At 31.4% G+C, this 22,218-nt stretch overlaps 1 protein-coding gene across 2 annotated transcripts; it reads right to left on the bottom strand.

Moving 5' to 3' along the window:
* Nucleotides 1-4,277: 4,277 nt before the first annotated feature.
* LOC127718907 (low-density lipoprotein receptor-related protein 4-like) lies at nucleotides 4,278-21,230 on the bottom strand. 2 transcript variants are annotated; one of them, XM_052225000.1, is made up of 7 exons: nucleotides 21,067-21,230; nucleotides 17,990-18,084; nucleotides 12,772-12,946; nucleotides 10,426-10,641; nucleotides 9,906-10,021; nucleotides 7,632-7,886; nucleotides 4,278-4,994 (listed from the first exon to the last, which is right to left on the bottom strand). In XM_052225000.1, exons 1-7 carry the CDS (start codon nucleotides 21,069-21,071, stop codon nucleotides 4,978-4,980), a joined length of 879 nt encoding a protein of 292 aa, XP_052080960.1. In that variant the 5' UTR covers nucleotides 21,072-21,230; the 3' UTR covers nucleotides 4,278-4,977. The 2 variants fall into 2 exon arrangements, with proteins under 2 accessions (XP_052080960.1, XP_052080959.1); XM_052224999.1 differs by having other exon boundaries at nucleotides 4,278-7,886.
* Nucleotides 21,231-22,218: the final 988 nt, after the last annotated feature.

Below are 22,218 nucleotides of genomic sequence, written 5' to 3'. Positions count from 1 at the left end.
TGATGCATAGTATTTGTATTTGGTGAAACTAGGCTTTGAATTAATTTTAATTATATGTGAGTACCATTAAATCTTTTTTTTCTTTTTTTTTTTAATATCAACCATTTGTTTTAGAATTGGTCTAATGAGACTGGACTTGTTTGTACAGTAAGTTTTAGTGTTGGGTTGTTGCACTACTGTCAGACGTTACGTGTGTGGATGAGTGCTCACAATTATGTTAAACTCCGTTCTATTCTGTACATGATAATTCCAACCCAGTAGCCTGTAAATACATAGTTGCCTCTAATTGCTGGCCGCCATTGTTGTTTTTCGTTGATTGTTGTAGGTTTAATCAAGTTATATGTTATCCTATTTAGAGTGTTCCACATTTGTTTTACCGTTTTTAAAGCCATTTGGTCCTCCTTGTCTGTTGGTATGTATGAGTAGTAGGGCCGTAGTAGTACCACATCTATTTAGATATGTGTGTGTTAAGAGGTTTTTTTCAAAGATTTAAAAAAAATTACTTTTAGTGAACCATAGTTGTTAACTTTATACTGTGTGAAGTCAGGTGCCCAAAATCAAAAACCGTGTGTGCTGCTGAATCCACAACTGCATAGTTTGTTTGTTCAATATGTTCAAAAAACGTCAAAATTGTACATCACAATCAACAGATCTGCAAACAAATCAGTTATTTTTAGATATAGAAACTTTTCCTAAATGTAGTCATCGTATATCCTAGATTTAAACAAAATGTTTTATAACTACAGCACAAAAAATGCCATGCACAAGCTATTTCTCTAGGAAACACTTGATGTTATACCTTTTATCAATTGCTCTTCAACAAAGTAAATCACTAGATTCAGAAACATAATCATGTATTTTGTGTTGTTTGCAATGTACTTGAATGTCAGTATCAGCTGTGTATAGTATGAGCCTTATCAAAGTTTCTTTTTGGTACCAGCATAAAGTCATGCAAATGTGTTGTGCATGCACATATATGCGTATTGCTGATTTCCTCTTCCTCTTTTAGTTCGTTTTTCAAATTATCGTTCTTTAACTGAACAAACTATTTGCAATCCCAGTTTTAAATACTAGTAAGATGCAATGTTTCCATCATTTTTTTTTAATTCAATGATGTGAGATTCCGAACATGCCACATATTGTTGAACGTTTTTTCCCTCATATCTATCAAAAATATGTAACCACAATCCCTTATATATCATGGACTTTGTTTTGATTGATGGCATATCTCATATAGCCTCTGTAGAAGTCAATCAACATATTTTCAGACCCCAGGGATCAAGAGATTAACATATCGTGTGGTGATTATTGTCATGGTCTTACTACATTTTCTTTCCAATTGATAGTACATTGAATCTTAATTGAATGAAGAATAAATACGGGTAATGTGTCAACATTTCGACCAAACAGAAGAAAACAGCACAAGACTACCAATAGACCTTTAACGAACAGAGAAAATCCCACACCCGGAGATTAAGTTGTGGGCTCCATAACCTAAGTATGTAAAAACGCGACATAGAAATGTATAAAGTAATTGGAATATTGGACTAGAAGAGCAACTATTTGTGTACTTGCGTTTTGACTGATTCATCTACTACAATGGGGAAAACTTTTCTTTGAGATATGTTTTTATAATGTCCTTTGTTCCTATTAAATACATACTATGTATTCTTGAATTCTGTAATATTTTCCAGTTTTTCAATGCATGATTTGCTGCGAATTACACATACATTGAGTTCAAATCATACTCAAAATGTAAGCATGATATTCATTAAATATAATTTTGATATCAATTTGTTATGAGCAAGATACATGAAAACAGTAAAGAAACAAGACTATAACAATAGTTTCTCTAAACGTCCGGTTCTAACAAGAATGATATGCAAAAAGTAAAATAACAAAAATACCGAACACCAAGGGAAATTCAAAACGAAAAGTCCTTTATAAAATGGCCAAATCAAAAGTTCAAAAACATCAAACGAATGGAAAACAACAGTCATTTTCCTGAATTGGTACAGACATTTCCTTATGTAGCCAATGGTGGATAAAACCTGGTTTTATAGCAATGAAATATTGTTGAAATATAATCCTAAAAACGCAGAACGTAGACAGTTAGTATTAGAGACATAAATGTAATTGCAAAAGGATATTGAATGCATAGCTTACTTTGACATAAGAAAATGACAAGACAATAGTGCATGTTTTGATGAAATTGAAATCATAGATTATCAATCCAAGATAATTTCCTTTTAATGACATAAATGTTGATGTTTAGAACAACTTTCAAAAAATGTCTTTGTTCAAACGAGATAAGATACTTTCTTCTTCTTTTCTAGAGACGGATTTTAACCATCACTGTGTTTTCTTCAATAAAGAGCCCGAGTCATATTAACTTCTTTTTTCGTGAATCGGGTATGATACCACGATTGTTAGATGTTAATGCATGTATATTTCGATAAACCCTATACCAGCTAGTTTTTAGATTTGTCGGCAAAGGTTCTGAATCTTTCATTGATTACAGTTTTGAAACCCTCTTTAATAGTTTTTTTTAGCGACACAACTTTGTTTCATTAAACTGAAAGAAAATGAAATGCACGTTGTATTTAGTTCAAAAGAAAAGCTTTTAACTTTGATCCTAAAATGCAAGTATCAAAAGGAACCGTTTAAACACATATATAAATTGGTAGAATCGAGTTTTTGTGGCAGCTCGTTGATCCTTTCTGTTAACTCAAAGTAACACTATTTAAGCCTGTCTTTTTTTTTCTTTTTTTTTGCTGAAATATAAAACAATATATGATTAATGTCAAACGTATCCATTGTTTTGTGATCGGCTTGAAACTGAAACCTCGCTGAGTCGAATACGAAATTTGCTTGATTTTTGACTGACATGTACTAACTTTATAAATATTATTTTGATTGGATGATTCATCACTATGCGTTTTTTTGAATCTGCCGGCAATGCTGATAATACACTGCTAGTTCTCGAGGTACTTATCGTACAACAATAAGCGCGTCAGTACACGTATGTTTAACACTAATCATTTGATCAGATGTTTCCAGTTTTTTCATTTTATTTAATATTCATGAGGTTGTTACTTTCTTTGGCGTATTAACTCAGACGGTTTAAGCTAATCTAAGTTTAGAATGATACTCCAAAATGATTTTTATGTTTGTTTATCAAGGTAATGATCCCGTTGTTACATATGATTAATGCATTTGGATTACGATTGTGAAAAACTTATCATTACTTATATATCCGAAGAGAGTTTGACAATAAGGAATAACACTAATGTAGTTGAAGAGTTGCCGCCATAAATTGTCGAGTAGAAGACCCAGTAAAACGAATATTTGCGACCGTCAAATCCCAGTTGACGGTGGTAACTTTTCAACTACGGTAACGTTATTCTGATGTTAATGCATTACAAAAATGAATAATACCTTAACGATGTTAACATTTCAAAAAAATGTATCAATATGAAATAAAATAAAATTCCGTGAAACTTCATGCATGATTTCATGCGCATAAATGTCATAACTAAACGTGACGTCATACAAATGAGAACTTTCAAAATGAAAGTCATAACGTTTTTTTTTTTTTTTGCTTCAAATTAGGATGAAATCACTTCAAAATGGCTTTTTTGATGTAGGTGTTTTTAAATTTCTAGTAATCGTGTATTTGTTAATCCAATCTCCTTTGATACAACATGTCAACTGTGGATTTGACATCAAGAATTAGCCAATGAAAAGCATAATGACATAAAAAATAGGATTAGAACCGACGAATGTACGTATTCATCCATTGACCTATTTGTCAATGGATAATCTCAAAGGTATCTAACGATCTAAAGAAATCAGGAATGTTAGCACTATAAATGTAATAAAATCAATCAAACCCTCTTGTCCTGGTCACATTTATTTACACATCAAATCGTTTAAATTGGCAATGCCTTTGATAGGAAGTATTGGATTAACGCATACATCTGTAACCTTAAGAAATAACTCTTCGATTAAACGAAAATATTGTGTGCTTATGTATACAATATATTTATCATAGTAATATGTATACCAAAATATACAACATGTTGAATTTTGCAGTATTCAGATGTTTATTCATTTTTTTAGATAATAAATAAAAGTTGGGTACTTTGTGTTTTATATAGCGGTGTTTCTTAAGTTGAAAGAGTGTGCGTCATGATATTTAAACAGTTGTATTCGCCTTGAACATATATCGATAATGCATTACGGCTTGACATGCCGAATTTTGTTGGTATAACTCACCGATATAGTTTTCGGCAGACATTATGAGGAATCACTATATTCTAATGTCATACAATCCATCATCCTGTTAACACACATAAAACAAAATCAGCTTTATAAGATTTTAATGCAACTGTTGATAAACTTTAATGCACAGTTCAATACATACATGTGCATTCACTTGAAGTAATATTAATAATTTTTTTTAATACTTCTGAAATGGAAATGACAAGTTAAAACATGTTATGTGTTATTTTTTGTTTATCTTTAAAACTGTTATTAATTTTACTAAGTTACAAGATCATATCATATAAATAATGCATCAGACGATTCGAGCTGCATTATTCATATATTGAATTCAGCTATACAATCATTTTTCACAATTAGCATCTGTATTATCCACTCGCTCGAAAAGTAAACATGATTTGTAAACGTTTTATACAATCTACTGACACGCTGGTCACATAAAAAGGGAAGTCACAAAAAACTGGACTATCTCATATTAAAGTTTAATAATCACTATTTACAAAATCAATATGTCACGTTAGATATATATCAGGTTAAACACACATGAACTACTGAACTTTGTTTGAGAACAAAAATACGGACTATTTCTACCTTTTTTTTTTTTACATTAAATGACTATTTTGTTTTTGTTATTGTCACGAACATAGAATTCCCAACAGGCTACTCATGTGTTTTTTCTCTTGTGTATTTCCTTTATTTAACCAAGTAAGCTGGAAAAAAAACAAAAATATAGCAAACGTAATATCAAGAACAATAATGCACATGAACAATGGGACAACAATCAACGCAGAAATAATTTTCTGACTTAAAATGCGATGGTTTACGGATGCAAGTAAAATATGAATATTTTAATAATTTATATTCTAATTGTTACAATAAATGGATTAAATGTGCGTTATAGTCGAACCTATGTTTTACATTCAATTGCAAAGTTCATTCACATATCCATATCAGAACAGTGTGAAAAAGGTAATAAAACCTTTGTAATGATATGAAAACAGGATTTATAATTAGTTGTTATATTAATAATGAACCTTTAGAACATGTTATAAAATTGATTTGAACTTTAATGTGCATTGCATAGATTGTATGGATTACTTTTATGTTTACTTATCTGCAAATTTCATAAATCAATAAAGACGACAAATAATGCTAATAAAGGAAAATTGAGAAAACCGCATAACTTCTAACGGAATGATACTGGGTGCACTAAATGAGAAGGCGTCTCCTTCAATGCGTGCATCACCCGCCATGCGAATCGAAACTCGGTCAACTCGGATGCATTATGGAATAGGACACAATTAGTAAAATAATGGATTTGACCACTGTTCTGGTATTTAAAGATCTTAGACTGAGGAAACTTGTTATAAGTTAGTCAAGATACAGACATCGGCCAAACAATTCGTCCTGATGACAGTTAAACGTGATAAGTGTCAATTTCAGTCGTTCTTCCTCATATCTCTGTTAGAACAGTTTGTGTGAATGGATCATTCCGCTTTAAATGACGTCCATAAAGTGTGAACATGCAGTGGCGTAAGTTATCAATTGATATAACAGGGTATAGTGTATGTTACTGTTGAGAAATGAAAGCTGACAGTTGGAAAGCTTAAATAATCAAGTTTGTCATATTTTCGCGTTTGAAGTCGTCCATCTTTATAAATATGAAAATATCAAGATATGAAGCATACCTTTTAGTTTGGATAGTTTACTTAATCTAAAGTTCACTTTTTGTCTTTGAGAAGGTTCTGTTTCAATTCTGTGTCATATAAGTACAAATGCCCGTAGAGATGCAACATAAGTACCCATTGGAATAACGTCGGTAGATATATAAATCTAACAATCTCAATACATGTGTTGTTGATCAAGAGCACCTTTTCGATGATATTATACTTCTTGCATTTGATTTTGAAATCAGTGGGGTTCTTCACAAATTAAGATTGTTCATGACCTTAATAATGACATTTGTATCGACGATGATTTCCTTTTTTGTAGAAAAAATATCTGTTAAATGAGATAATATATTCGATTTTTCAAATTAGTATGGAGAATAGTGTGTGTAACGTAGAAAAAACTTAAGTTTTGATATTGCTGAAAATTTGTAAGATTGTGATTGACAATTATGAAGATTTCTAGCATTGTGAAGAATCCACATATGGTTGACACCGATAATTGAATATCACAATTTTTCGGAAGGCCATCTTTTACTGAAGAAGGAATAGTGATTAAAACTTTAGAAAGATGTTAAGTTGAACATATTGACGATATGGCGATACATTGTGTTCTTTATAAGGATTTTTGGGAAATGAAGGTATCCAGAATAAAGAAGAGATTTTAATCGACCTGTTTTATGTTAATAACAAAGGAGAAAAGAAATGATTTGTGATTCTTTTTTGAAGTTTTTATTCAAAACGTTACGCTTTATGATCAAAAACTAAAATTCCTATAACGACAGTGATGTAACACAAAGGTTTTGGATTTCTTTCATTTCAGTGTATACCTAACATTTAAACAAAAATGTCCCTGAACTTTTCTTTTTGGACATAAGAAGACAACTGCTCTTTTTTCAATACATGATCCTGTAAAATATTACAAAAGCGTTTTAAAACAAAATATGATCAAATTATAAACAAAAAATTTGCAATTTGTATGTCAACTTTTGTTTAAATACTACAACAGTAGTAATATTTGTAACACTATTGCAAATTCAATACACATTCTTAACTTCATGTTTAGTTCATGAAATGTTGATTTAACATTAGTTTAAAACAGAAAAATTAGTGTCGAAAATATAAAACCCTTAAATAATCAAAATAGTAAACAGTGCATGAACCTTTATAACAGCAATTAGTTAATCGTTATGTTCAATATGAGAAAAAGCATGCAAGCGAAGTTAATACTACACAATTAGTTTAAATGGATCTCATGTTATATATTTCAAATAATTACACATTTCATGGTAGCTGTAGGTTCCTGATGTATGAACGTTCAGTTAGTATGTTATGAAGCCTTTTATACAATTAAAGTTTAACAAACGATATTTGTATATTAAAGAGTATATACAGATAGGTATAGGTAAAAACACTAAAGCAAATAACATTGCTACTCTTATACAATAAAAACTAATGCAAGTACTTCTACCGTGAGTATAAATCTATAATTGTTGTCTTTATTTGTATAATCTTATTTATGCAACATGTAAATTGGAAATTTCTAAGTAAGTGAATACGGGTAACTATTGATACTCAACGCAACGTTTAATTTCATATTCATTTTAATACGTAGACAGTTTTGTTATGCAATGATCTTATAAACAATGTTTGTAATTTTACTTATGCATGTGTTCTTACCTTCTTGCTTGTAAAACAAAATTCCAGTAATTTGATCTGTATCTGTATGCACAACAGTCAGATTTTGTCCCGGAGATTTGCCTGTCTTCAAAATGGTTGTGTTGCTTGTGTAGAAGATGAAATCATCATTGATGTCGATGTCCCAGTTTCGTTTTGTTGAATTTGTGCTTACTATCGTTTCGACATCAGACCCATTATACCAAGCTGATTTCAAGTCACCCATGAGATTGTCCATCCAATAAAGTCGTTGATCATCTAAAATAAGAACTTGATAACAAACACTCGACGTCTAATCAGAAATACATATCTCCTCGATGTACTAAACATACAAGACATTTACTGCATAACTGTAGATATATGTTATATTGCACAGGAAATCACATTAAATAACGTACAGAGAGTGTGGCACTCACCCAACACGAAGAATCGGATTAAACATCCCAATTCAGAACGGATGTGACTGCGATTTAATACATTTCACACAGCAAACCAACGCCTCACTTTCGACAAGTTTATATACTGGGACCAGATAATTCCTTTAGACTATACTTCTCACTCAACTCTTGTGTGTTACAAGATGTATTGGTATGCTAAAATGATTGATTGATTCTTTGTTGCTTAACATCCAGTAACAAATAGTTAATGCATGATCAGGACGGGAACAAATTAACAATTAATACAATAGGTAGGTCGTGTAAAAGAGGATGTCCGGGATGGAGGTCGGGATAATTCGAACTGCCACTGAATAATGAGGGTATATTGGATAACGTCAGAAATATTTCCCTGCAACAGGCCACCTTCGGACCTTTCATGGAGTTGTTGCAAGGATTATTAACATGCAAAGAGCGCGGTAATATCTTTTCACGAGGCATCATATTTAACATTTTGACCGGACAGGGCTTCGAACTTGTACATCCCGCACAGCCAAACGGACGACCCACTATGTTAATGTTTTAACTACGGACTGGCAGAAGACATAAGTGACCGTATTTATATTCCCCAGTCACCCTCACTGGAATGCTATAAATAATTTCTGTTCAATTGTAAATGTCTTTTAAATGTTCTCCAGTTTGAGATAAGCTTTCCTGTTGTCAATCAGTACATGTGAAGTGCGAATGTCTATTCGTGTAACTGTAATGATTTAATTGACACGATTAACGCGTATTTAGATTTCAATATTTTTTCCTTGTAATTTTTATTTAATTTTACGTCTCCAATATATCTTTTTTAAACCTGAAATAAAATGAATAATATTTAAATGAGAAAAGGGACAAAAAATAAAAACAACGCTTTATAAATGCATTCGTCTTAAGCTCTTTTCTGAATTTACCTTCATCAGGAACGCTCAAAGCCGAATATTTGAACAGTTGAAAACCTTTATGACCAAATAGGGCCAGACAATAATGGCCAAATCCATCTGATGTCAACTTTGTCTAACGGAGTTGAAATTTTGGTTTCTTAATACTTTATAAATTTATTAATGGACAATTTTAGAAAGGTTTGTCATGAATCATATCAGTACCGAAGTACTGACTCATGAGCTAATGATACCTTCTGGAAATGATCGTCCACCAGCAGCGGTATCGACCAAGTGCAGTATAAAAATGAAAACAACGCTTTATAAAATTCATGCGTCAGAAGCACTTTTTTATATTTAGCTTCGTTAGGAACGCTCAAAGCGGGAATATTTGGACGCAAAACTATACAGCAACTGAACGACACCCTTTTTTCCCCGAAAAAAGAAATATGAGAATGATAAAACTTTCATGTTCGCTTCCCTCAGATTTCGATTTAGACTATGATTTAGTCGAAAGAAGAAACATTAAACAAATATAATGCACATTAGTTTTGAAAGGTGGTTAAAAATATTGCATTGGCATAACCAAAACAGAGATACAAAGACACAAAGCATTGCCACATGTAAAATTAAAAAAGCCAATGACAGCAAGTTCGAGTTTTTGATATAATAATATATAACCAAGCAAATTGATATTTGATCACATGCGACCACATTTTGAGGTAAATCTACGAGTTGCAATCGCGATTTATTTTATTTCACAGCATTATGCAAACTAAAGGAGAACGTTACAAATGCCTACACCTTTAACAATTTTAGCATAGATAAGGATAACATTTGTTATCTTTACTTGTTAACAGCTTACTGTTCGAGAATGGTAAACTGTACACTAATTGTCTTTGTTATATAGTTTGAATTCCTACATACAAATCGACATCCGCAATCACTTTTTGTTCAATTTTGTATATATGACATACCTATGCATATGCCGTACACCCACGATGCCTGGTTATCTATAACTCGGCTTTCCTTTCCGTCAAGTGTCAGCCGTTGCAATGTTCCATTGGATATATCCTGACTATAGTACATCCATCTTGTATTGTTCATAAAAGTAAAACGAAACATAAAGCATTTAGAAATTATCAGGTATATTGCTTCATGTCGAAAATGATTATGATTTTTGTAAAACCCGTAAATGTTATATTGACACCGTTATGGTCAAACTATTAAATCAAATAAGCTAATTTCAATTATTGGTGAAAATGCCATATTTTGTGTTTGAAAATGACACTAGATTAAAGAAACCAACACCAACAGAAAATAACACATATTCCACCATTTTAGTTTAATTAAACATTTTTATATTTTTTCAAACAGAAATGTTTTTTTAACATATCTTTACATGCAATTTTGAAATATCTTAACAACTGATGTATTCATTCACAAAAGAAACATTTAATCAAAACATGATGAACACAAGTACGTGATGCAACAAACCTATTCGCTATGTCAATTGTAAGAGCAGCAGGAGTGCCCGTTCCATTAATAATAGTGATTACATTTGATCCATCCGAATTGCATCTCATTATATTTCCTTCCTTAGGTTCTGTCCAATACAGATGGCTGTTCGCGGAATCAAATGCTATACCCCCTGGTTGATTTCCAGAGACAACACTCTCAAACACAATAGTTTTATTATTTGGATAAGGAAATCTGAAAAAGCCGAAAAATATGTGTATATAACCTTGTGTTTAGTGAGGATCAGGAAATCGGAAATGTTAAAACAGATATAAGACTCTCCATCCAAGTCAAAATTTATAAAAGTAAACCATTATAGGTCAAAGTACGGTCTTCAACACGGAGCCTTGGCTCACACCGAACAGCAAGCTATAAAGGGCCCCAAAAAATACTAGTGTAAAACCATTCAAACGGGAAAACCAACGGTCTAACCTATATAAAAAACGAGAAACGAGAAACATTTATGGACCACATCAACAAACGACAACTACTGAACATCAGATTCCTGAAAGTCCAGAAAGTAACATATGTACCTGCCTATTGATAACCTTTTGCTGACGGAAAATCAGTGCAAAATATGCACAAATACCACGCAAAATGTCCTATAAATAAACTGTAAGTCATATTATTTGAATTGAAATATGTATAGAAAATAGTGTAGATTATGAGTTTTTTTTCTCCACAGAGTGACAAAAAAAAATAAAAAGATAAAATAAATGAATATAATAAGATACGTTTCAGTTATATACGGCCGTTGTGGAAGGGGACGATTTAGATATTTTCTATATCCAGAAAAACGCTTCGGACGCATGAAATTACTAAACGTGTTGTTTTCAATTTTTTAGATACTTACGAACACCATAGCTAATAAAATGACACTGAAAAATAGTGCCAGTGAATATATCAGGATCACAATACATTCTAAGCATAGAGGTTTGTCTTAGTATGCAAAGAAAATTGTCCAAAACGTCGATGTTTTGCGCAATACAATACGATACAACAGAGATTGGTTGCCATTTTTGTGACACTTCCAAAAACTTATTGTCATGCTCAGAACGGAATTTACATAATATAAATCTCACCGTAGTTCTATATTGCATATAAAAAGAAAGGGGTAAAGAGAAAGACATTTCCGCGTCTTTCAGAGAATGAGGACACCTTTTTATTTATCATCTTTAATTTGAACAATTTTGCATTTGAACATTTGGTAGTTTAGATAAGCAATGCTAGCATTCTTGCTTTTCAGTGAACTAAAAGGCCTCACTGCGACTTTTAGAAAGCGCTGTTCCTTTGCGTTTTGTGTGGGTTTTTTTTTTTTTTTTTTTTTTGCTGTGCATGTGCTGATGTTGTGCCATGAATTGATACCCCATATCCTTTGTTTTTCTATTAAAAGGTCAGTTAATAGTTGTTTTGAGCTATTTTGAGATTCAGTGTTTTTCGTTGGTATGCACACACGTGCACACTCTTCAAACAGTAGGGATTGGGTTAGTTTTTTTGGAATAGTCAGAAAATAGTCTATAAATTGCCTCACTAACTTCTTAGGTGTTGTGTACTTTTTTAAGTTAGAGAGGGAAAGGTATGATAAGAGCTCATATTTAACCTTTAGAACTGCAAAACAAAGAAAAACGAGTAGTAAAACCTTCAAAAGTATATTAATATCATTTATACATGGACATGTTGATATTATCTGGACACATTAGAGTAGAAAGGCAGCTTATGCATGTTATGATGACACTAGGATGTCATCAACATCTGGAAATTAACAATAGAAGTTGTCAATTTTACACTTAGCATTGGACAAAATAAATATGTGTTAAGGTCTCTACAAAAAAAACATTACATTCGATATAAAAAAAACATCTTGTATCGAACACGTGTGTTTGGGTAAAGCCTAAGTCCACAATAAGATTTGTATGAACAGATATCAGGATGAGTTTTTTTGTTTGCAGTATTTCTCGTGTAGCGCTAGATATTTAAAATTAGAGGTACTACAGCAGAGATGTAATTCAAAACATATAAATACTGACATATGACAGACTGATATATAAACAACTCTTAAAGAATGTTGGTTGATAGATTCCCTCACCTATACTTTTTTGTATAAACAAATACTAGACCCAAAGTAAAAAAAAATGGCTTAATCATATCATCTCCTTTGTGGTTCTGTTATTTTAGTCCCAAGCAATATTTGCGGTCTAAAAAAAAGACAAGATGATAAAACTTGGGTTTCTTCAAAAAGCTACGTAAACATTTTTTTTATATATATTAGCAATACAAATTGCGATATCTGACTTTAAATGAGCACCGTTTGTGTCTTATGCTTACCTTAATATGTCTCCACTAGTGAATCTTGGAACATATATATATCTTTCTGTCTTGTCATATGCAAGTGCAAACACACCACTGTCAGCATTTCCAAGAAGTCTTAGTACCCCTGTTTCCAAATCTATATCTTTCAAATACCCAGTAGAGGTTGAAAACAACAACTTTTTTTCAAAACCTTAAACATGTGAAATGTATATGTATATATAAACATCGCATGCCTATTTTACCAATAAGTACATTAAGAACCGCGGTAAAAGAAGTTGCATAATATAAATATTGGTACACAATGACTACAAAATGTTGACTGCTTTCATTTAGATTGCCATGATTTCCTAGTTTTATTTAGAGTATTGAACCGTCAATAAAAAAGTATAACAAAAAAATCGAACTCCAAGGTAAATTAAAAAAGGTGGAAGTCCATCAACAGCAGCAATTCAGACCATCATACTTTTTCGTGTCAAAATAAATGAATATTGATATAGGCCCGTTGGAATAACAAAAGCTGACATTTATTTTAACTCCATTCATCAATGATCGTTTCTTATAATCTTTCACTAAAACATTTACACTATTATTTTTCTCAACATAGTCGTCAAATTCTAGGATGAAAAAAAAATCCGTTCAGGTGTCAAGCTTTCACTTAATCTGTACATAATCTACATGTATTGTCTATTTAAGATACTGTAACACAAAGCAAACTCTTGTTTGAATTATATTATTTTCAAAAGGTTAGCTCACTTTGGCTTCCTTGGGGATGTTGATTTACACAAGTTGCCTACATTATATTTACCTCCTGTAATATCATATTTATATTATTTACAACATCAGATGAGAGTTTGCTAAGTTAACTTGTGCATATTGTGTTGCTATACTTGATTGTTTTGATGGTCAAGTTTCTAATCATGTTTAGCAAGTTCATCAGAATGTTTTAACTCAACATTGAGTTGTGTTTTATTATTTAGAAAAATTACTTTCGGTGTCTTTTCTGTTTGTTTTGTTCACATTTTGTTGTCAATATAATGGGATTTTATGCCACTGTCATACCACCATTTTCTACATTAGGAAATTCCTGTACCAAGTCAGAAATATGACATTTGTTTTCCATTCGTTTGATGTGTTTGAGCTTTTGATTTTGCTATTTGATAAGGGTCTTTCCGTTTTAAATTTTCCTTGGAGTTCGGTATGTTTGTTCTTTTCCTTTTTCCTACCACTCTGTAAATTCACTAATATTGCTACATGCTATGATATGCTACTGATTTTCGTTCCAGTAAACCATCTTCACAAGCAGCGTTGCACACTTGTCATTCTAAGAATAACTTGGCGTTTTGACCTCATAAAAATAAGAAAGTGTGGTATGATTTTTAATGAGACAATTTTTCACCAGTAATAATATTGCTTCATATGAGTACATACATGGGCCGTAATATATGTTCAATATTAGGGACGAAACAAGTACTTCCTCTCTTGGATTTGAATTTCGATTCCGGGCATAATTGTCATACTATTGCTATATTTGATTTTATTACTGTTTTTAAGTGAAGATGTCAACTGGTATTTATCTTGTTCTTAACGCCAGGTTCAAGATAAACTTAATTGAGTCTTAGTTTAAAATTGTGTCTTTACAGTTTGAATAACCAGATCTTTGGTTGGGTCTTTCCCAAAAGAAATTGAAGTATGATCTCCAGTTATCAGATGATTTGTATAGTACCATGCGAACATAACGATTCTGTGAATATCGACTTTTATCTGTTAAAAAAAACATCTGAACTTTATACAAAAAGTGCCAAAAAAATCCAAGGAGATCGTAAGGCATATAAGGTATTATTATTTTTTACTAATTCAACACTCTATCATATATAACTATCTTTAGTTTAGCTTGGCGATTATGTGAAAAGCTTGGCGATTATGTGAAAATAGAATAAAAGTGTATTAGATATTAGTTTAAAAATATCAGTTTCGTAAATGTTGTTTGCAAAACATGCCCGTTTTATTGGTAGATAAAGGACAACATCTCATACATGTAATAGTTGACCTATTTTTCACTGAGAGTTCCACTATTTACTTGAGATTTTTGTGCATGTCTCTTTCCAGGTGGAAGTAAGCAACAACAAAAAAACAAAAAAAAAACAAGTGGTTCATAATGTCATAATGCACAGTGTTGTGAAGCACTTCAAACCGATTCCTATCTCGTTGCATGTTTTTGTCGAATTGATAAAATTTGTGAATAGCTTGTATATAGCGGATTCAACCATATGATTAACAATAGTTTTTGTCAGTATAAAGCTCCTGTGTGGGTGTATGTCAACATATGGATACGTACTTTCAACACGAAAACAAAAAACAAAAAAAAACATCGCTAAAAATGATGTTTTTTTTACCTAAAACGTTCAGTGAGGCTTTCCTGATTGGCCAAAATCTAGCACTAAACTACAAGTATTTGATTTGGTGATGCAATTGTGCAATATTATCTAGTAACTAGTTTCGCTTTATTCGTCAAAATTTCTTTGATTTTCTGTTTTAAACAATCTGATGCTTTTGACTCTGAAAGGTGTTTTACTCAGTTGATTATAGTGAGAACTTCCTTGAAATTGCCTTGGCAATAGGCGATAAACATAACATATATGGTTGATTAAATCCAAAGGTTTTGGCTACATTAAATCTCAGGGCTATCGTTCGTCAACATGGTCAATGAGAGTGTATCCAATGTCAGATCCTTAAACAATCTAAAATTTCGACCTTCAAATTTCAGAAAGTAATCATATCTACTTAAGGGCATACGATACAGTTACAGGGATGGTAATGACGTTGCTAACGTAAAATGCTAATTTTTGCGACGTCAAACTGTGACATATGAGGAAAGATTCATTTTTTGACTGATTTCAATCAGTGGCGTGAAAACGAGTACATGGACCCAACTTTTTAAAAATGGCATTTAGCTTTATTATTAGTGACTATTTGTGCCAATCTTTATGAACAAATCTTCGATGAATTTATTTTAAATAAAATAAGTAAACAGCAAAGAATGACTTTTTCTTTTCTAAACTGGAAAAATTAAACAAAAATGAAGAATTTTCAAAGAATTGATACACAAATACTTATGTAAAGAAGATATTCCAAATGTTTTACAAAAAAAATCGCTTGTATTTATTTATCTTTTGACACAAAAAAGTTAGGTGTGTCCTTATGGAGTAAAAACATTTCCAAGAAACTCAAATTTTGAGTAAATGTCTAAAATTAAGACCCCATTTATCTCTAAAAGTAGCACACGCAAGTATATGGACGTTTGTACGTATCGTACATATATGTATGTACGTTTCGGCAATAAAGTATATCGCAGGTTGAAGGTATTCTTATGGACACCAACTGTGCGCCTTTAATAGCAGACTTGTTTCTATCCTGTTATGAATCTTATTTTATTGCCAAACTCAGTAAAGAACCGTCTACATTCCATTTAGTTGATAAATTCAACAATACTTACCGTTATCTTGATGATATTTTTTGTTAAATGATCAAGAAATCTCTAAATATACTGCTTAAATTTACCCAAAGGAACTTACTTTGAATCAATCAAATATTAACAGCAATAACTGTTCTTTCCTAGATTTAGATATTTCAGTGTTACACCAAAAACTATACACAAAAATTTACGACAAAAGGAATGATTTTACTTTTGCTATAATGTTCCTTTTGCACCGTTTTACTGTGTTTATACTTACCAACTCGTTCGCTATGCTTGTTTTTGTAGTGACGTTTTAGATTTCAATGAACGTAATCTATGTATTACTAGTAAATTAATAAATCAGGGATTTAATTACACAACAAATTACTTAAAACTTTTTCTAATTTCTTCCATAGATACAAAGATTTGGGTTGCAAGTTTGGCTGTACCTGTAGAAAACTTATTTCAAACGGAATAGCACATCCTAATTTTTACGGTGATGTTGTTAACCGAGCCCAGAAATTTATATACGATCCCGGTAAACTTATCAATCCTTTAAATAAACTTATTCCAAAAGGTTACCTATTCAACACTGTAATTAAATCTTTGAATGTTGTTTTTATTGGTATAAATATTGATATTGTTATCTGTAAATTAAAAGCATACTAAATATTACACATATGTACTTTCACTGTACCACAATCTGTCGATACTTATATTTTGGCAATGGACAAGTCATACTTTTCTCATACTGTTGATGCTGTCTTTAGACTATATCCATTGGATGTTGGATGTGTACTGATTGATATTCTAGTCTTAGATACATGATTTTGTTTACTAGTTGTTATTGGCTTCGAACTAGCTGTCAGTAACTGCGAGTACTCTCAGATCTGTGTCTTTTTTTTTATGTTAGGGATGAGGAATGGATATATACCCTGCCACATCCGGTCTGTGTTTCTGTTTGATGTTTTTCTTTGTATCAATCTTATGAGTTAAGCCTTTTTCAACTGATTTTTATAGTTTGTTCTTATGTTGTGCTGTCCCAGGTTAGGGGAGGGTTCAGCGCTCACAAACATGTTGAACCCCGTCATATTCTGTATGTGTTGGTCCCAGGTCAGGAGCCTGTAGTTCAGTGGTTGTCGTTGGTTCATGTTTGTCATATTTGCTTTTTTTTTCGTAAATTGTTTTGTTATAAATTTTGACGTTGGTTTTCTCATTTGAATTATTTCATATTTTTCATGTCGTGGCCTTTTATAGCCGACTATACGGTATGGGTTTTTCTCATTGTTGAAGGCCGCACGGTTCCCTATAATTACTTACATCCACTTTATTTGAACTTTGGTGGATAGTTGTCTCATTGGTAATCACAGCACATCTCCTTATTTTTATATATGTTTTATTACATATATCAATTAACGAGGTAACAAATATGTTGTATGCACATTTTCGTAAAAAAATCACAGTGGGATCAAAACTGTATCGTTTGTCCTATAGGTTAAACTTTGCCTATACCTACATGTAAGATTTATTGCTATTGTTTTTTTAGAGGAAAAATTATTGGAATTTAACTTTTCTATCTCATTCTTTTTCATATTAGAAGTATTAAGAAATTGCTTAGCATCGCTTTTAAAATTATCCTAATAAAAATATATATGTCACAATATTCATTCTTTATAAAATATATTTAAAGAAAAAAAAACGTGAAATATTTTCAGTTACATTAAGCACACATTTTGGGTCTATAGGAAGATAACATTCAAATTATTGGCTTATACTTACAAACAATACCACAAATCATATAAAGCATCGAAACCAAGCAAAACCAAGTCACATGTAACCCCATGTTGTTGCAAGAATAAAAAAAAACGCCAGACCTATAATTTAAAAAAGAAATTATAAAAAAAACATTGTAGTATTTAAAATGATACACATATATTTTGTTTTTCAAAAAGATTCATTTTATTTATTAAGTTTATAATGCATTCATAATTGCTGAAATTCAGTATTTGAACGAAACGAATATTAAACACATTATCAATCTCCCATTCTTGTGCATCGGCATAATTATCATGTGTTTCGACATGTTAATTAGCAATGTCGGGGCCTCGGTGGCTGAATGGTCTAAATAGTCAAACTACTGTATCGCAAGTCTGTCAATGCTAAAGTTGTTCGAATTCCGCACGTGCATGGCTAGTTGGCTTAATTGACTATGATTGTCAGTTTTCCTACCGAAGGTCGGTGATACTCTCCGGGCACTCCGGCTTCCTCCACTAATAAAAACTGACAGCCACGAAATAGCACATTCAATCAATCAATCAATTAGTAATGTCATCTTAAAACAACTGCTAACAGTATTATTTCTACCACTATAAGAACTAACTATTGAAATACCCAATATGCACTATTTTCCATTCCATATTAAACCATATTCTATTCCTGTTTTTACAAATTTTATTCTTCAAAACAGAATTGTCGCACATCGCATGAAGATGTGAAGATTTGAGATGCTATTAAATTTGAAAGACGACTGTGTCGCCGTCATTATGTTTTTCCGTAGATATATATCCTATCATTCGGGAATTACGGACATGGTTCTCCCTGTACAAATTTGGAACATGTTTGCTAAATTATTCAAAAGAAATCAATGACAATTGCTTAATTACATCGGGTATTTGAAATGACCTCTAACAGATCCCATTGGCAGTGTTCTACGTGGTATAGTCAAATAAAGTATAAATAATGGTAACAGTAGTATGCCGCTGTTAAATAGTCATTATTTGATTAAGCAAAACCAAATCCGGGTAACAAACTTAAACCGAGGGAAAAACATCAACTATAAGAGGACAACAACGGAACAACAGAAACACTAAACTGAACAAAAGCTAACGCCAACATACATAGAAACGGACTGTAGATAACAACTGCCATATTCCTGACTTCGTACAGGACATTTTAAGAACAATTGCGGGTTGAACCTGGTTTTATGTCTAGCCAAACTATATGGCAATGTTAAAAATACCGTTAAAACTGTTGTGTAAGTGAATTTGTTTAGCATTTATGTTTTTTTATAGGCTATTTCTATTCAAGAACATATTATCATTTATTTGTTCAGTTATATTGTTACGATTGAATTGAAAAATATTCACTTAAGAAAAACCAGACAACAATCTCCGATTCGTAAAATTATTCGCATAGTTATGACAAGGTGTATTATTGGTTTCAAGCGTTATATGATATAACGTTTAATTAAACATTTGAAGACCTGAACCAACACTTTGTAATAAACCATAGATCAGTATTCAATTTCAGTCTCTTTCAACAGTACATGCAAGTATGTTTTTGTAAAATGAACATACATTTTAATTTAAAATTATTTAATCTGTCAAAGATTGTATGTCATCAAACCTTTTATGGAGAATACAGTCATGGAATGAATAATTCTGCTTTTGGGTATTCACCTAATTTTTTTGTCGTATCTGGAGAAGTTACCCACTGAAAGCTCCTTAGTTTAATCAAACGATTCCAGCTACACGTGTCTCTTGAGGATTAAACAATTGTGGCCTTAAACAATGTATTAACACGAATAATGAGGTTTTGAATAGTGTTTTAATTTCGAACCGACTAGAAATATTATATCTATTGGGTTTACTCACAACTTAATCATGTGAAGTAACCTCTTTTATCTTGATTGGCTTTCACATTTGAATTTGATATAAATTTATTTAACACAACAAAGTTTTCATAATACAAATTGGTTGAAAAATTTGTGTTGTAGTTGTATGATTACATTCTAGTTATTTAAAAGGGAGGGTTTGTGATTACATACATTGTTGTGGCTGTTCAAATGCAGTTATTGCACCATGCGTTAATAGAATTTGATTGTCTGTAATGTTTTGTCTAGCTTGCTAATGGTGGTTGTTCTTGTTTTTCGTAGTCAAGAATGTGTTGGTGTTTTCTGTTAATATAAAGGGTTGTATTGTTGACCAAATTTTCCAAAAAAAACACATTTAGATCATTTTATATAATGACACAGTAAATGTATTATTCTAAAGTTTACATTGAATTAAGATAGTCAGGTGTCTTTACTGAAATAGTCAAACTTTTACAAATGAATGCAATTAATATTTAAATGAAATAAACACTTTAGGCATTACATTCTTCCGAAGCGCTTTTCTTGATTTTTCGTCACCAGATACGTTCTAACCTAAACATTTAAAAGGCAGGGATGCGTAAAAACGCTGCTATGTATGTAACTATATGACCAAATAAAAGCCCTCAATTTATCTTAAGTCAACTTTGCCTGAGGGAATTTGAACCTTTATGTTCTTAATATTTATTTTAACTGATGAACAGACGAGTGAGACTTTTCATCTAAATGAAGAAAGATTTATTTTTGATTATTTCGACTTTTTATACAAAAACAAAATACATTTTGTTTGTTTCAAATTCTTTTACCTATACTATACATGCTATATGAAGGAAATTTACTCAAATAATCTAAAGTTATATTGAAATGTAAAATAAATTAACCTATTAAATCATGATTAATTTATACAAAATCGGACAATTTTGCACAACCTGTAGCATTTGATACCGCATGATACGTGTATAAACAACAGTTTGACACAGTATGAACAATTTAGAAAAAAGTAAAATTAAACAATGATAAATAACTAAACTAAATGCGATTTCAAAATATTAAATCAATTAAACACTTCAAGTATCAAAACTGATGTGCATTTTGTCTTAGAGAAAGGCATTTAATAAACACAACATACGTATTATGATTAAATTTTAAACGCCCGACGCGCGTTTCGACTCATCTAAGGTAATCTTATAACTTCAAATATACATACCTCATAAGTTTGGATTAGAAATGTCCTAAAAACGTAAGTGTGTGTTTGCCCATGACATACATGGACATAGTTATGTCGATAATGATTTCATTGATATTTGTATTTATCTATAGTTACTGTAACTGTGCTTATCACTAATGCATGTTTAAATATATTTCGCGATAGGAAATTACTCAATGGAAATCGATCACATGCCAAAAAATAATGTTTAATTTTATGTTTGCACAAGACCAGTCCTGTTTGAACATTAAAGAGATGCATCTTATGTTACACGTAGGTTGATTTAAACATATACATTACAATTTTGTTATAACTTCCATAACCCTAGTATATATAACAATGCCATCTTTTTTGTTATTAAACAGGATATACATGATAATCAAAAACTTTTTATTTGAAATTAAAAAAAAAACCACCAGCTGACTACAATTTTAAATAAATCAACCGCATTTCAGTTTCAATTAAAATTTTATTAGCCATTATTTGGTTTCATATTCAAATTAACGTAAATGTTTGTTTAAAAATGCTCTTCAATTTCGTACTTGGTTTGGCCTTTAATCCTTTTCGATTCTAGCTCCACTCATCATAATGATAATTGTATTTCAACGAAACGTCTGGCATGCCAACTGATATAACTGGTATCTGTGATGTGTTTTTATACGTGAATCATTGAACTTAAACACAAAGCAAAGACACATACTGATGTGAAATGAACGACAACACTTGTTGTAGTATTGAAGGGATAATTGCATATTAGTAGCTATTTCATCAATATTTATTTAACCAACAGGACATCAACAATTGATACAATTTGCAATTAAATAAAAGGATACACACATTTCACCCAAAACACCGTTTACATGATATATGTTCTAAAAGTTATATTTAGGTTGAGTCGAGATATTAGCCAAGTATGAAAATAGAAAAATACAAATCAATTAAAAGTACCAAAAATATGCTCAGTCGTAGTTGGCACCAACATTAAGTAACTTAAGAAATCTTTAGCCATTTTTGACACAACTTTTCAGAATCTCGGTTTTTATTGTCTAAACTGAACTGTTACCTTCCAACTGTTTGCATTCGAGTATCATTGCCGAGTTTTTGTATCAATATGATATCGTTTGCACAAACAATTATAACATTCGTCATGTC

This window comes from Mytilus californianus, unplaced genomic scaffold, assembly GCF_021869535.1.
Source record: "Mytilus californianus isolate M0D057914Y unplaced genomic scaffold, xbMytCali1.0.p SCAF_10, whole genome shotgun sequence".
In the NCBI taxonomy this organism is placed as follows: domain Eukaryota; kingdom Metazoa; phylum Mollusca; class Bivalvia; order Mytilida; family Mytilidae; genus Mytilus; species Mytilus californianus.
This window is presented reverse-complemented; position numbering and strand designations above follow the sequence as displayed.